The sequence below is a fragment of the Hippopotamus amphibius genome, chromosome 10 (genome assembly GCF_030028045.1).
Source record: "Hippopotamus amphibius kiboko isolate mHipAmp2 chromosome 10, mHipAmp2.hap2, whole genome shotgun sequence".
Taxonomy (NCBI): Eukaryota; Metazoa; Chordata; class Mammalia; order Artiodactyla; family Hippopotamidae; genus Hippopotamus; species Hippopotamus amphibius.
Genome location: NC_080195.1, coordinates 72,068,626 through 72,084,081, shown reverse-complemented (window position 1 = coordinate 72,084,081; position 15,456 = coordinate 72,068,626). Strand labels below are relative to the sequence as shown.

The 15,456-nt window shown below is 36.8% G+C and overlaps 2 protein-coding genes across 2 annotated transcripts in view; one reads left to right on the top strand and one right to left on the bottom strand.

Moving 5' to 3' along the window:
* Nucleotides 1–15,456, bottom strand: part of GABRR3 (gamma-aminobutyric acid type A receptor subunit rho3) — a 725,962-nt gene that overhangs the window by 62,724 nt on the left and 647,782 nt on the right. The gene's annotated exons all lie outside the window — the stretch shown is intronic.
* On the top strand, nucleotides 10,957–11,880 carry LOC130830390 (olfactory receptor 5AC1-like). Its single transcript, XM_057697596.1, is given in 1 exon segment — nucleotides 10,957–11,880. A coding segment is annotated over 1 exon segment (924 nt).

Below are 15,456 nucleotides of genomic sequence, written 5' to 3'. Positions count from 1 at the left end.
AAAATTAACAAATGCTCAAAATAATTAATTTTCCTGTAATATAATTAAAAGTTCTGAGTTTTTAAAAACTTCTCATTCTTAGCTTATTAAGTAATCTTACTGAGCCCCTATTCCTGACACATATACACACATATAACAATTGAATATATATATATATATATATTTTTTTTTTCTGGAATTGGCAACTACCCAAATAGCAGGCATGCCTGATCAAATCATAATTACATACCTTAAATGGATTTTTCCTTACAAAAGCTATTCATGTTTTCCATCTGGCCCTTTTGCCCTTTGCCTCCTGAATTTATAGCATCTGCCTTTGTGAATATCCTAGTGAAAACTAAAGATAACCCCTGTACATGACACATTCTCCTGACCCCCAGCCTATTAACTGATTTGAGGAAATAATTTGTGGGTCAGATAACCCCAAAGCCCCTGGTGGGCAGACTGCCTTCAGCACAGTGTATTTAGGTCTAGTTTCCTCAGACCCTGGATCCTGTCACGAATCTGAGCTCTGCCTCTGCTGTGAGGACTCGTTCTAAGCAGATTGCTCCCTGTGGGTACAGAAGCTCTGCAGGAGTTCCTGTCTCCATCTCTCCACAGTCAAAGCCAGTGGCAAAGCTTTCTTTCTTTTATGTACCATACAGATGGCTTAGGCTTAGCTATTATACAATAGCTATATATCAATATATAGTCATTCTCCATCTCTTTTATATCTTTATTATTTCAGGCAATGTGGTGCCTGAGTCCATGCTTTTAATCACTATACTGTGCACCTTCTATATTACTGTAATGTCTTATGTGAGGGGGGAGGAAAATACCAGATGGGAGAGGAAAAAATAGCCAAGTGTGAATAAGGACAAGTAAGTGTGTGCATAATGGAGTGACAGCGCTGATGGTTGAAGAGGCACACGGAAGGAGACGGCCGGCCAAATCCTCACCTGCTCCATCTCTCGCAGCACTTGCCCTGGGACTAGGAGTGGAAGTAAGCCTCTGGATGTGCTTCCTAACTTCATCTTTCTTTGTGAAAGTTCAGGTCACTGTGCTAGGCTTTCCATAGGATCTTGTGAGCTCTTTGCAGAAACATTTTTCATGGTTTTCTATTTTATGTGAAAGATGGTTTAGAATCCATCTAATAGTTACAGAATCCATGCAGGCATTTCCGGTGCTCCTCAATCCAGTTTACAGAATATTATAAAAAGGAATACTTTTTTGATACATCAGACCCTATTGATAACAAGTAACAGAATTAATGAATAAATGTCATCAAGCAGGTCTTGCATATTTTTTTCTTCCTCACCCAGAGGGTACAGATAGTGGTTCTTACTCTTGGTTATCAACCCAAACCAAGCAAATTAGAATCCGTAGGAGGTGGGGGAGGGGGTCTCAGGCTTTGGTAGTTTTAAAAACCCCTCCAAGTGATTCTAATGTGTAGCCAGTGTTGCTAACCACTGGAGACAACTGTGAAACTTAGGAAGTCTTCCATGAAGATAGATGATTAGCATTGAGAAAAGAAACTTGTTTGTGAGACTGCCACAATGATTCATCTATCAAAAGGCTACTTTATGACAGTTTATCCATTTTTCTATCAAGTCTTTTATTTCCCAATGTTTTTGAAGGGGCAAGAGAATAGTGATATATAAATGATATGTATATTGGATAGTATGCACTTTTATTTGAGTCAGTGGTTCTCAATCCTAGTGGCTTGTAGGAATCACCCAAGGTGCTTTAAAAATAATGACTCTTTGACACAACCTCAGACCAGTGGAATCAGGCTGTCTGGAGATGTGACAGTTTTTGTGTATCTTTAACAACCCAGGTGATGCCAATGTACAGCCCAGTCTAGAAATTCTTGGTTTAAGAGGAAAGTAAAATTTTCAGAAGGTTCTTCATTCTTCTATTGTTTTTGGAAGTCCAACACAACTATCTTTATGACAGTGACAATGGACCTGCAGTTTGTTGTCTGACAACAAATGCATTCCTGAAAACTTTGTAGATGACACCAATTTCTTACAAATTGCTATCAGATAGTAAGTGTGAGGAGACAGGTCATGCATATCCAGACAGTTCACAAAAAGCTAACTGCAATTATTTCCTAAAAAATACTTTTCTTGCCTTCTTAGAGTCTCTTATTTAGGCAGGTATTTTATTTTTGTTGGATAATTCTCCATTTTGGTCCGTATTTTAGGGTATTATAATCAATCCACTGAATATCAGTTGAACTATTACACAATGTCTACTAGGTATTTAATTTATATAGTTGGAGTGTACAGCCTCCACGTAATATTTAATTTGGTCACTTAAGCAGAAGAGGAGCCAGAAATATGGAGATTTTTCACTTCGGTTTGGTGTTCTCAAACGTCAATGAGTGTGAACCCACAGGTGTTGGACTCAGCAGATCATTGCTGGGCCTCAGGTTCTCCACTATTCAGGTGATTCTGAGGCAGGTGGGTGTTGGACCACATTTTGAGAGTCAAAGCACTGATATTGCTCAAATATCCATGGCCACCACGTTAGAGTCTGAATTCTGATTCCTTCTTAACAGAAAAGCCTACCTGATATGGTCTGAATGTGTGTGTCACCTCAGCATTCATACTGTGAAATATCAAGCCTCAGAGATGATGGTATTAAGATGTAGGGCCTTTGGGCGTGGCTTAAGTCATGCAATGGAGTCCTATAATCTAATTCAAGGGATTAGAGCCTTATAAAAAGAGGCTTCAGAGAGATTCCTAGCTTCGTACTCTATGTGAGGACACAGTGACATGATGTAGAGTATGAACCAGGAAAAGGGCCTTCACCAGAATTTGATCATTCTGGTACCTTGATTTGGATTTCCAAGCCTCCAGAAATGTGAGAAATAAATTTCTGTTGTTCATAAGCTATCCAGTATATATGGTATGCTTTTATAGCAGCCCAAAGGGACTAAGACACTACCTCATATTTAATTCTTACCTCAAGACTTTCAAAGTGTGTTCATCTGGAGCAAGAAATCTTACGATTTGTATGGAAACGCAAAAGACCCTGAATAGCCAAAGCAATCTTGAGAAGCAAAAATGGAGTTGGTGGAATCAGGCTTCCTGACTTCAAACTATATTACAAGGCTACAGTGATCAAGACAGTATGGTACTGGCACAAAAATAGAAAGGAAGATCAATGGAATAGAATAGAGAACTCAGAAGTAAGCCCAAACACATATGGGCACCTTATCTTTGACAAAGGAGGCACGAGTATACAATGGACAAAAGACAGCCTCTTCAATAAGTGGTGCTGGGAACATTGGACAGCAACATGTAAAAGAATGAAATTAGAACACTTCCTAACACCATACACAAAAATAAACTCCAAATGGATTAAAGACCTCAATGTAAGGCCAGACACTATAAAACTCCTAGAGGAAAACATAGGCAGAACACTCTATGATATCCATCAAAGCAAGATCCTTTTGGACCCACCTCCTAGAATCATGGAACTAAAATCAAGAATAAACAAATGGGACCTCATGAAACTTAAAAGCTTTGGCACAGCGAAAGAAACCATAAACAAGACTAGAAGGCAACCCTCAGAATGGGAAAAAATGGTTGCCAATGAAAAAATGGACAAAGGATTAACCTCCAAAATATACAAGCAGCTCATGCAGCTTAATACCAAAAAAGCAAATAACCCAATCCACAAATGGGCAGAAGACCTAAATAGACATTTCTCCAAAGAAGACATACAGATGGCCAACAAATACATGAAAAGATGCTCAACATCACTAATCATTAGAGAAATGCAAGTCAAAGCCACACTGAGGTATCACCTCACAACGATCCGAATGGCCATCATCACAAAATCTGCAAACAACAAATGTTGGAGAGGGTGTGGAGAAAAGGGAACTCTCCTGCACTGTTGGTGGGACTGTAAGTTGGTACAGCCACTATGGAAAACAATTTGGAGGTTCCTTAAAAAACTACAAATAGAACTACCCTATGATCCAGTAATCCCACTCCTGGGCATATACCCAAAGAAAACCATAATCCCAAAAGAAACTAGTACCATAATGTTTATTGCAGCACTATTTACAATAGCCAGGACATGGAAGCAACCTAAATGCCCATCAACAAATGAATGGATAAAGAAGATGTGGCATATATATACAATGGAATATTACTCAGCTATAAAAAGGGATGAGATGGAGCTATATGTAATGAGGTGGCTAGACCTACAGTCTGTCATACAGAGTGAAGTAAGTCAGAAAGAGAAAGACAAATATTGTATGCTAACTCACATATACGGAATCTAAAAATGGTACTGATGAACTCAGTGGCAAGAACAAGGACGCAGATACAGAGAATGGACTGGAGAACTCAAGGTATGGGAGGGGGCGGGGGGTGAAGGGGAAACTGAGACGAAGTGAGAGAGTAGCACAGACATATATATACTACCAACTGTAAAATAGATAGTCAGTGGGAAGTTGTTGTATAACAAAGGGAGTCCAACTCGAGGATGGAAGATGCCTTAGAGGACTGGGGTGGGGAGGGTGGGGGAGACTCGAGGCGGGGGGAGTCAAGGAAGGGAGGGAATATGGAGATATGTGTACAAAAACAGATGATTGAACTTGGTGTACCCCCAAAATAATAAAAAAATTTAAAAAAAAAAGAAAGAGAAAGACAAATATTGTATGCTAACTCATATACGGAATCTAAAAATGGTACTGATGAACTCAGTGACAAGACAAGAACAAGGACGCAGATGCAGAGAATGGACTGGAGAACTCAAAGTTTGGGGGGGCGGGGGGTGAAGGGGAAGCTGAGACGAAATGATAGAGTAGCATAGACATATATATACTACCAAGTGTAAAATAGATAGCCAGTGGGAAGTTGCTGTATAACAAAGGGAGTTCAACTCAAGGATGGATGATGCCTTAGAGGACTGTGACCGGGAGCGTGGGGGGGAGTTGAGGGAGGGAGGGAATACGGGAATATGTGTATAAATACAGATGATTGAACTTGGTGTACCTCAAAAAAAAAATAATAAATATATAAAAATTTAATAAAAAAAAAAACAATAGCCTGGGCAGAAGACTCGAATAGGCATTTTTCCAAACAAGACATGCAGATGGCTAACAGGCACATAAAAGATGCTCAACATTGCTAATTATCAGAGAATTGCAAATCAAAACCACAACAAGATATCACCTCACACCCGTCAGAATGTCTATTATTTTTAAAATGTTTACAAATAACAAATGTTTGAGAATGTCAAAAAAAAAAAAAAGAACCCTTGTACATTGCTGGTGGGAATGTAAACTGGTACAGCTTGTATGGAAAACAGTATGGAGTTTCCTTAAAAAACTAAAAATTGAACTTCCCTATGACCCAGAAATTCCACTCCTGGATATATATTCTGAAAAAACAAAGACACTAATTCAAAAAGATGCATGCATCCAATGTTCATAACAGCACTATCTACAATAGCCAAAACATGGAAGCAACAAAAATGCCCATCAATGATGACTAAATTAAGAAGATGTGGTATATATATATACAACAATTATTCAGTCATAAAAAAAGAATGGAATATTACCATTTACAGCAACATGGATACACCTAGACAATATTATGCTTAGTGAAATGTCAGACAGAGAAAGACAAGTCCTGTGTGATATCATGTATATGTGGAATGTAAAAAATAATACAAATGAACATATATACAAAACAGAAGCAGACTCACATAGGAAACCAACTTATGGTTACCAAGTGGGAAAGTGAAGGGGGCAGGGACAAATTAGGGATATGGGATTAACAGATACAAATTACCGTACATAAAACAGATAAACAACCAGGATTTAGCATATACACAGGGAATTACACCCAATATCTTATAATAACCTATAATAGACTATAGTCTGCAAAAATACTGAATCACTATGCTGTATACCCAAAACCTACACAATGTTGTAAATCAACTGAAAAAGTTACCACTTTAAAATTCCTGATGACATAAGTGATTCTGGCAAGGATAATCAAAGGATGCTATAAACCTTAGCTAAAATGTGGTTGGGGGCTGGGAGTATTTGCAAAGTGCTAAAGGATCATATCATTAGTTACTTGCTAAATGTAAGGGAAAACACATAATTTCACAGTGAAGGGATCTGACTGTTACCACCTTAATCGGTGGATCACAATGAGCCTCAGTAATAGTGAGACAGATTTTCTGTGCTCCCTGATATGAGGCAATATGAAGTTCATAACATCATCTATGAAATATTCTTGCCAAAAAATGTTTAATCAAGGCTTTAGATACAATTCGCACTGGGAATAGAAACATACAGGAAATAGAAAAACAAGTCAAACAGAGCCAGTTAGACAAACATAAAACGTGGAACCTTTGACAAGACAATTGAACAACTGGTCCATCTCTCCAACAAATCAAAGGCATTAGGTGGAAAAAAAAGATTAACAACAGCAACAAAAACAAGTGAAGGAAGGGGAAAGAAAGGAGATGGCTTTGGTTTAAAAGTCTTGATAGTTACAATAAATAAATGCAATGCAGTGCTGTAAACGACAGTTTGAGAACAGCTGGAGAAATGTAAATATAGACGGATTACTAGATGGTATTGGGAAATTAGTATTAATTTTTCTGATTTCCAAATAATATTGTGGTTGGAAGGAAAATGTCTCTTTTTGTTAAAGATGCAGACTGAAGTGTTTTGTTGTGAAATGTCATGATGTCTGTAATTTTCATGAAAATATCTGTGTTCCTCTTTAAAACATTATGCCTATAAGTTTTTTCCTCCCAGATGATGTGTCTCATGTACCCTGCAAAGATCACTATTTTCTGGTCTCTGTGCCAACTTGCAGATGGCTTGAGCTAGGTGGAGAAGTTGTCTTATGTACGAAGTTAAACTGCCCTTGTCACAAATTGGATAACGAATATGTCAGTTTTGTTCATCCAAAACACCATGCCCTCACAAAAGAGCTTAGCTGCTTTACTTACGAGTAACTAAAATAATGAACACAAATACTTAATGAGCCCTTGTTATCTGTCAAGTGCAGGGTTAATGTTTGACATTCATCCTCTTATTCGATTCTCGCAGCGACCTTGTAGGTGCATGTTATTAACTTTCTCTCAAAAATGAGGAAATCAAGGCTTAGAGAATTAAAGTTACTGACCAAAGTCTTAGAAGCAAAGCCAAATTTGAACCCAAGGCTGTCGTTCCAAATTCTATGCTCATAATCAACTTTGCTACTCTTCCTCCCCATTACTATCAAATTTTAGTGAATTCCTACCCAGAGTGAACCTTGAGGACATCAAGCATAGTTTCAGTTGTTACAGCCAACTTTATATGATAAATTGCAATATCAGGCATAGAACATCTTTATTTCTTCTTGAAAAATCTTTTGACTTAAATAAAAATACATGTGCTCTTCCAGGTGAATTAGAATTTACTAGTCAAACTTTCTTGCAATGATTTTTCTTGTGAGTGTATAAAATTTATATATTAATTTGAGAAATTTAGCAGCTTTACGAGATCAAGTCTTTCTGTTTAGAAAAAACTATGGATTTCATACGTTAAACAAATTTTCATACCTCTCGGTAGTTTTACATTTTTGTCAAATGCCTATAAGTCAGGCATATATCTTGCCAAGCTTAATACAGATAAATATGTATATGTGGTTATGTGTATATACATAATTACAGGTTTTTATGATAATGATGTAGCAGTAGAGACAACTCAAAAGTTTTTCAAACTAATAACATAAGAAAATATGAATATTATTCAATTGAAATTATTTGTGAAAAATTATAAGCAGTACTACCCTAATATTATTTATATATAGAAATGTTTATATAAATTATGTGTATATAATGTTTATATAAATCCAGAAAGTTAATTGTAATAATCAGTGATTAGTGAGATAAGAACAATTTTTCTTTGTGCCTTCACATTTTCAATTTTTCATACAATGAAACTGCAATTCTTTTGTTTTTAAAAGAATCTATAAAAGTAATAGTTGCAAAATGATATGTTCGAAATGATTTGTTGATTAGTATATAATGCCCAGTAGGTTGACTTTATTCTGCAGGGAATCTTTTGGTGACATTGAGGGAATTTCAATATTATCCTCACAAGCAGATTTAAAGATGGGAAGATATAAATACCTTTTCTTCAAAGTGCATTTTCCAAGAAAACTAATTTGAGATGAATAATTGTTTTAACATTTTCATTCTTGTACATTGAACTCTTCATGAAAATCTATGTTTTATGGCATCTCTGCATCTTCTTATAAGAATTAGGTAAGAATGCAGTGCTTTATTTTATTGTTGTTATTTTTTTCCATGAAAAGTGATAGAACATATTTACTTTTAGTACCAAGAGTCTCTCATGAGCTGTCAAAATGTTTGAAATTTTTTTTCAGATGATTTATCTACCATATAGAACAGAAAGCAATCCTAAACTGAATAGTTAAATAAACATTGTGGTCAATTCTCTGAACCATTATGGATACAAAGCTATATATTTGTAAAATGAAGACTTTGAATTCATGCTATTACATACAGAGTCTGTGTGCTTAACCACTATGTTATGCTACTTACTAAACAGCAAAGAGGAATGATGGTCTCATAGGCTGGGGGCAGATGTTCCTTAGCAAATCCAGTGCATTACAGATGAGAATCTTAAAACGAGGTCATAAAGTGATTTAGGCATATGCATTTAGTAATTTAGAAGTGGAAAATTAGCTTCACAAAATTTGTTACATTTTTGGGAAAATTTTCTTTGCCAGCATAATGAATTACAGAACTGATTTATTACCTGTAAAAGTGGAATTCATTCTGGCCTTTACTGTACTTTCACAGAATCCAGAAGATTTTCCAACAGTGAAGAATCGCAGGGTTATGTAACTTTTATAGGCGGTCTATGCCTTTGCTTTCATCCTGGTTCTTGTTTAGTTTGTACTTCTCTGGAAACAGGCACCTCTACCCAGAGCCACACCTTATATTCTAGGCAGAGTGTAAAACAGGATAATGTGATCCTTTCAGTGAATTGACCGCAGTGTGCTTACACACTGACTACTGCCAATGTTACCAGCTCTCCGTTTGTACTTTTAAAAGTCTAATATTAATCTCAAACAAATTATCTCCTTTCCTATTCCCTATGAAGATGCAGAATTTTTTCTCAACAGAGCTTCTCTTTTCAAAGGGAGAAAATCCTCTAGGTGGCTTTCTGTAGAAAATATCCCACTTCTATATACTTACTGTTCAAAGATTAATCTTGTCAGAACTGAATTTTTCACAAACCCTATAATCCTTAAAATTTCCACATTGTTTCCTCTCTTTGAATTATAAAGTTGGCACTTTGAAAAAAATGTTTCAGGCCAGCAGAGACTTGGCAGTGAGGTCTTCAACAATGTTGTATAGAATTGGTGACTAGATTATGGAAATAAAAACGTGTGTTGGAATGACTCCCACTTGGCTGGACATGTCATGAAAGCAGGGAGCTGTGAATCCAATGCTTGTAAGTATTCCATTGCAGGATTATATACTTAAATCAGCTGCTTCTAAATAGCCAGACCCTGCTTTAGATAACCGAGGCAGGGATTTAGGTGCACAAAACACATTTATGATCAGAATTTGTCATTGATGAAATGCATTGTGATGATGTGGACTTAGGTTTACCACCCTGCGTTTCCACAGGATCTAGCCTTCTCATTTGCTTCCCAGGATTGTAAAACTCACAGACACATTTTTAGTTTGGGGCTCTTTTCTGCCTTCCCTATCTTTTATGTTAGTTATTGCCTATTAATGTAGTTGATCTTTTAACTTATTTGATTTGGATTTTAACAACATTTATAATTTTTATTATTTAAATTGAAACAGCTCCAAAACACTGCCTTTTCTTTCCACTGTGGTGTCTTTTGTAATGTTTTAATCCATTCTGACCTTGAAAGTCCCAGTTCTAACCTCAAAAACAGCAGGAAAAAAATGTTACAATTGTTTTAATATTATGTGCCTCTGATATATTAAAAGCATTCTTGGTTAACTGCGTGATAATCATTTACTTGGCATGTTTAAAATCTCTTAGATCCTTCCCAGATCTGCAGATGAGCTAGCTAGTTTCAGCTTTTTTCTTTCTTCTTAAAAGAGGGGCTATTTTAGCATCTCAGTATAACACCTGAATTAGAGGTTCTATATTTGACTGAGCTAGGAATGACAGCTTAGGAGGCACTAACAATGTTTTATGACTGAATGAATGATTATAATCACATATGAGAGCTTATTGGATAAAATTAACAGGAGTCTATTTGAATTTTGGAGTGGTTTTGATCAATGTATAATCAAAAGAGTCTATTAGGAATTTGGGGTAATTTTGATGTATATAATCAAACAACATAATAATTACAGATAGAAATCAGCAGAAATGGGATTTTAATTTACTGTCATTTATTACTCTATGCATTAATGTCTTAGGAAGAAAAAAATTATATATATCAGTAGTATAAAGGTATTAGCCTATTTTTTGGTTCAATAGAAAATATATGAAACAGTTCCTTTGAAACAGTGAGGAATTTTTGATCCTGAACCAGAGTCTCACTTATTAGAGATTTTAGTATAAAATGCATTATGTATTTTTTACCCTTAATTCTGTACAAATTTTCAGTATTAATACATTCCATTTAAGGTATTTATGAATGATGAGTTATGGACTAAGTCAACTGGTGCCTACAGCATCCTCCATAACCTTTTGAGTAATTATATATATGCCTTTAAAAATGTTTACTTCTGAAAATTATTTATAATATGCTTACAAAACTCTTAAGTGTGTTTTAAAAAAGAGAAACCCGATACCTTCACATTTGTTTAGTAAGGGCATCCAAAATAGAGACATGTGATATTGCCATCCAATATACATTTTCATGAACCTTGATTAACTATTCAATTTCAAATCTTCCATTGCAGTGATCAGCCTGAGCGGATATGATGGAGGCAAACAAGACGCTGGTGACTGAATTTGTTCTCACAGGACTTACAGGTCTTCCAAGGCTGTAGGTGCCCCTGTTCCTGGTGTTCTTGGTCATCTACCTCACCACCATGGTGGGCAACCTTGGACTGATTTTTCTCATCTGGAAGGACCCCCATCTTCACACCCCCATGTACTTATTCCTGGGCAGTTTAGCCTTTGCAGATGCTTGTTCTTCATCCTCTTTGACTCCTAAGATGCTTATGATTTTTTTATCTAAGGATCATATCATATCCCTTGTTGAATGTATCACCCAGTTTTATACTTTTGCTTTTAGTGCCACCACAGAATGTTTCCTCCTGGTAGTGATGGCCTATGACCGCTACATAGCCATATGCAACCCCTTGCTTTACTCAGTAGTGATGTCCAATAGATTCTGCACTTGGTTGATAAGTGTGTCATATGCAGTTGGTTTTCTGCATCCTATAATTCATGTAGGATTATTATTTAGATTAACTTTCTGCAGGTCCAATATAATCCATCATTTCTACTGTGAAATCTTGCCACTTTTTACAATTTCTTGCACTGACCCATCTATTAATGCTTTGGTGATTTTTATTTTTGCCTCTTTTATACAAGCTTTTACTTTGATGATCATCATAGTCTCTTACACATGTGTGCTCTTTGCCATCCTGAAAAAGAAGTCTGAAAAGGGCAGGAGCAAAGCCTTGTCCACGTGCAGTGCCCACCTGCTCTCTGTTTCCTTGTTCTATGGCACTCTCTTCTTCATGTATGTGCGTCCTGGGTCTGGCCCAGATCAATATCAGGATAAAATGTACTCACAGTTCTACACGATTACAATTCCCCTGCTAAACCCCTTTATCTATAGCCTAAGAAACAAGGACGTTTTAGGTGCACTTAGAAAAATAACAAAGAAATAAATATTTTTCAGGAAACCTGTCATTAATTTTTACTTTTTCCTCTTTTTACATAAAGCATAATGACCGGCCCTGGGTTTTGCACATACTAGGGACTAAGTAGTTGTTTAATGAATGAATAATAATATTTAAACTAGATACACTTGTCTTAGTTATAAGTTAATGTGATCATCAAAATAATTAATGAATACAGTAAGAACCATCATCACTGACTTTTTCTTATTGTTTTAAATTCATCTTCAAGGATGAAACTGAAACCGAATTTCCCAAATTACTGTTTTTGTAACACGAACTAGCTCTTGCGTTTCCAGATACACATATTTAAAACTCTTTTGAACTTATATTCTTTTAAAGGGAGACAGTCCGTGTAAATCCTCTGTTGAAAAGGTACTCATGGCCTCTGAAATAATCTTTGAGCAAGTAATTTTTCAAAACCTTATCTTTGGGCTTCCTAGGTGGCGCAGTGGCTGAGAATCCGCCTGCCAATGCGGGGGACACGGTTTTGATCCCTGCTCCAGGAAGATCCCACATGCCTCGGAGCAACTAAGCCCGTGTGCCAAAACAAAACAAAAAATAAAAAACAAAACAAACAAAAAAACCTTATCTTTAGTGGCTACCTATAATGATCCAAACAATGTGTATATCAAATTAATATTGTTAGACTAAATATGACAACATATATTCCTCTTGAGGGATTTGAAATGAGTATTTCTAGGTTTAAAAGTAATTTGACTTCTACGTGATCAGCAAATGGATTGGCCACATTTGAGAAAAACAGATTCCACTTAGAATGAATTGGTTATTAAACAATTGAATATTACTCTGTTTTAATAAATACTTCACATAAGAAAAAAAGTAATTTGAAAATTAATGTATCTGTACTGCATTCATTGAAAGATATTAAATTAGCAAATAGTTAAAACAATGTATTTTCCTGCAATATAATAAAATGTTGAGTCTTTAAAATGTTTTCCTTTCAATTTATTAAGTAACCTTATTGAGTACCTTGTTTCCAACGTACATATACCAACTGAATACACTTCCCCATCCCAGAATTGACAACAACTTGAAATATCAGGTTTCTTGTTCAACTCATAATTATGTAACCTAAACTATTTTTTTCCTTACAAAAGCTTTTTATGTTTTCTGTCTTTCCCTTTTGCTTTTGGGGTTTCTTATTACCTGTGGCCTTGTGGATATCCTAGTGAACAGTAAAGGAAAAGATGGTTCAGTATACATGACACATCCTCCTCATCCCTAACCTATTTTTTTTTTTATTTGAAGAAATAAACTATTGAATCATAGAACCCAAAAGCCCAAGGTAGGGAAACCTGTATTTAGGACATCGACAGGGCTCTTTTTCCTTAGACCCTGATTCCTCTCAATGCATCTGAATTCTGCCTTCTGCCTTCTGTTCCCTGTTTGCTGAGTCTCGTAGGAGTTCCTGTCTCCAACTCTCTGCAGTCAAGGCCAGTGGCAAAAGTTTCTTTCTCTTTTTTTTTAATGTGCCATACCCTGTTTAGTCTTGGCTATACCATGGCTATATGTTAATATATAGACTTTCTCTGTTACCTTATATCTTTATTACTTCTGAAAAACTGTTAGTAACTTGGGGTATAATCTAGAGGCAGATAATTACATTCTACATTCTTCTGCCAGCATATGGTGTTATATAGCAGGACTGCCATCTTCACAGTCCCACTGGAGCAAAACAATCACAGAAAGTTCCAGAGTCAATAGGATTTTTTTTGGTAAATTGAACAATAAAACTTTAATTTTCATTTTTAACATATTTCTTTCATGGTGAAAAAAGCTAGCAATTCCTTTTTAGCAATTTTTAAGGGTAGACTTTCTAAATTTACTTATTTCCTTCTTTGGTGTATCCTGATATACCAAGTTTGGTGAACTCACCTTTCTTGTTTTTTCTGTAGATGACTAGAGGATTTATACTTGCCACCCTGTTAAAAGGACATGTCATAATAGGGGAAAAAGTCTACTTCTTCTGGCCCTTGGAGATTATGAAGGAAAAACACACAAGATGGCAATGGTAGGGGAAGACTCAGACATGCAGGTTTTAATTCCCCTTCTGGAGATGCTGGGGATTTGGAAAGGAAAAAAGCAAATTAGATGGATATGAGTAGTGTGTTTTCTACTACTGTTTAAACAAATGACCACAAACTTAGTGGCTTAAAACAATACAAATTTATTATACTACTTTTCTGTAATGCAGAAATCTGACAGATCTCACTGGGGTAAAATCAAGGTGTCAATAGGGCTGAATCCCTTTCTGTATGCTCTGGGAGAGAATTGTTTCCTTTCCTTTTCCAGCTTCTAGAGCCTGCCCACATTCTTTGGCTCAGGGGCCCCTTTTTCTATCACCAAAGCCAGCACCGTTGCATCTCTCTATGCCTGACTTTTGTAGTCACAGCTTCCTTTGACCCCGACTCTTCTGTTTCCCTCTTCTATTTTAAGCACCCTTGTGATTACATTGGACCCACCAAGATAAACAAGGATAATCTCCCTATTTTAAGGTCAGCTGCAATACTAACTCCCCTTTTGCTATGTAACATAACATTTTTACAGGGTCACATCTTTGGGGGGTGGGATTATTTTGCTCATTACAAGAAGCTTTAGAAAAGAGTTACTTTTGCCTAGATTCCAATTTAGGGACTGGAAAGGAATCATTTCTGGCTCTAATCCTTCCTTTTCTGGGTACATCAGAGTAAACTTGGTTCCTTACAATGTGCAGGCAGGAGGACCTTCAAGTTTATCTGTGTAGGCTGCTCCCCTTCACTGCATTGCATGGTCAAGTCCTAGAGCTTCCTGAAGTGTCTGAGAGTAGCCAGGGGACCCACTCCTGCAAGGGATGAGGTGACTGTAGAGGGTGGGTTGGGATGTATAGGTGGAGGCATAACATAAACCCTGAGAGCTTGCCAAGCCAAAGAGAACTGGGGGAGGCAGAAAGACTTGGGAGGACAGCCAGGGCCTATTCCATTCAAGAGAGACCAGGTCACAGGTTCCGATAGGCATTGACTTTGGCTGCAAAAGCTGACAAAATGGCCAGTCCAGGAGAGTCTGAGGATATTAGTAGGACAGAGAGCAGTCTAAGGGACCTTCATTCCACTCCCAACAGGTCATATGTTACTCCCCAATCCCCATATTCTCATATCATCTCAGAGACAAAGATGAAAACAATTAAAATTAATTTATATTCTGCCATTTAGGATGTAGTAGATCTTGCTACACCTATTCCATGGACTACTAGAATTATAGACCTAGGTCATCTCCAGGCTGAGGGCATGACCTCATGAGAGAAAGTATGGGATGCAGCAGGACAGGGACAAGCAAGTAACTCCCCTTCTTGGACCCTGAGTTTTTGAGAGTCATTATTCCTTGACAGCCCAATTCCAACAGTGATAACTCAGTTCTTAAGAGGTGGCCTTGGGACATATTCGTGGAGACAAGATGTGGGAGGAGATGTTCAGAGTCTCTAGTCAAATCTGAAAGAGTATCTGAAGCTTGTCAAGCAGAAGCCAAGGCCAGTGTGATAAATCCTGGAAAATCAGAGGGTAAAGTCAC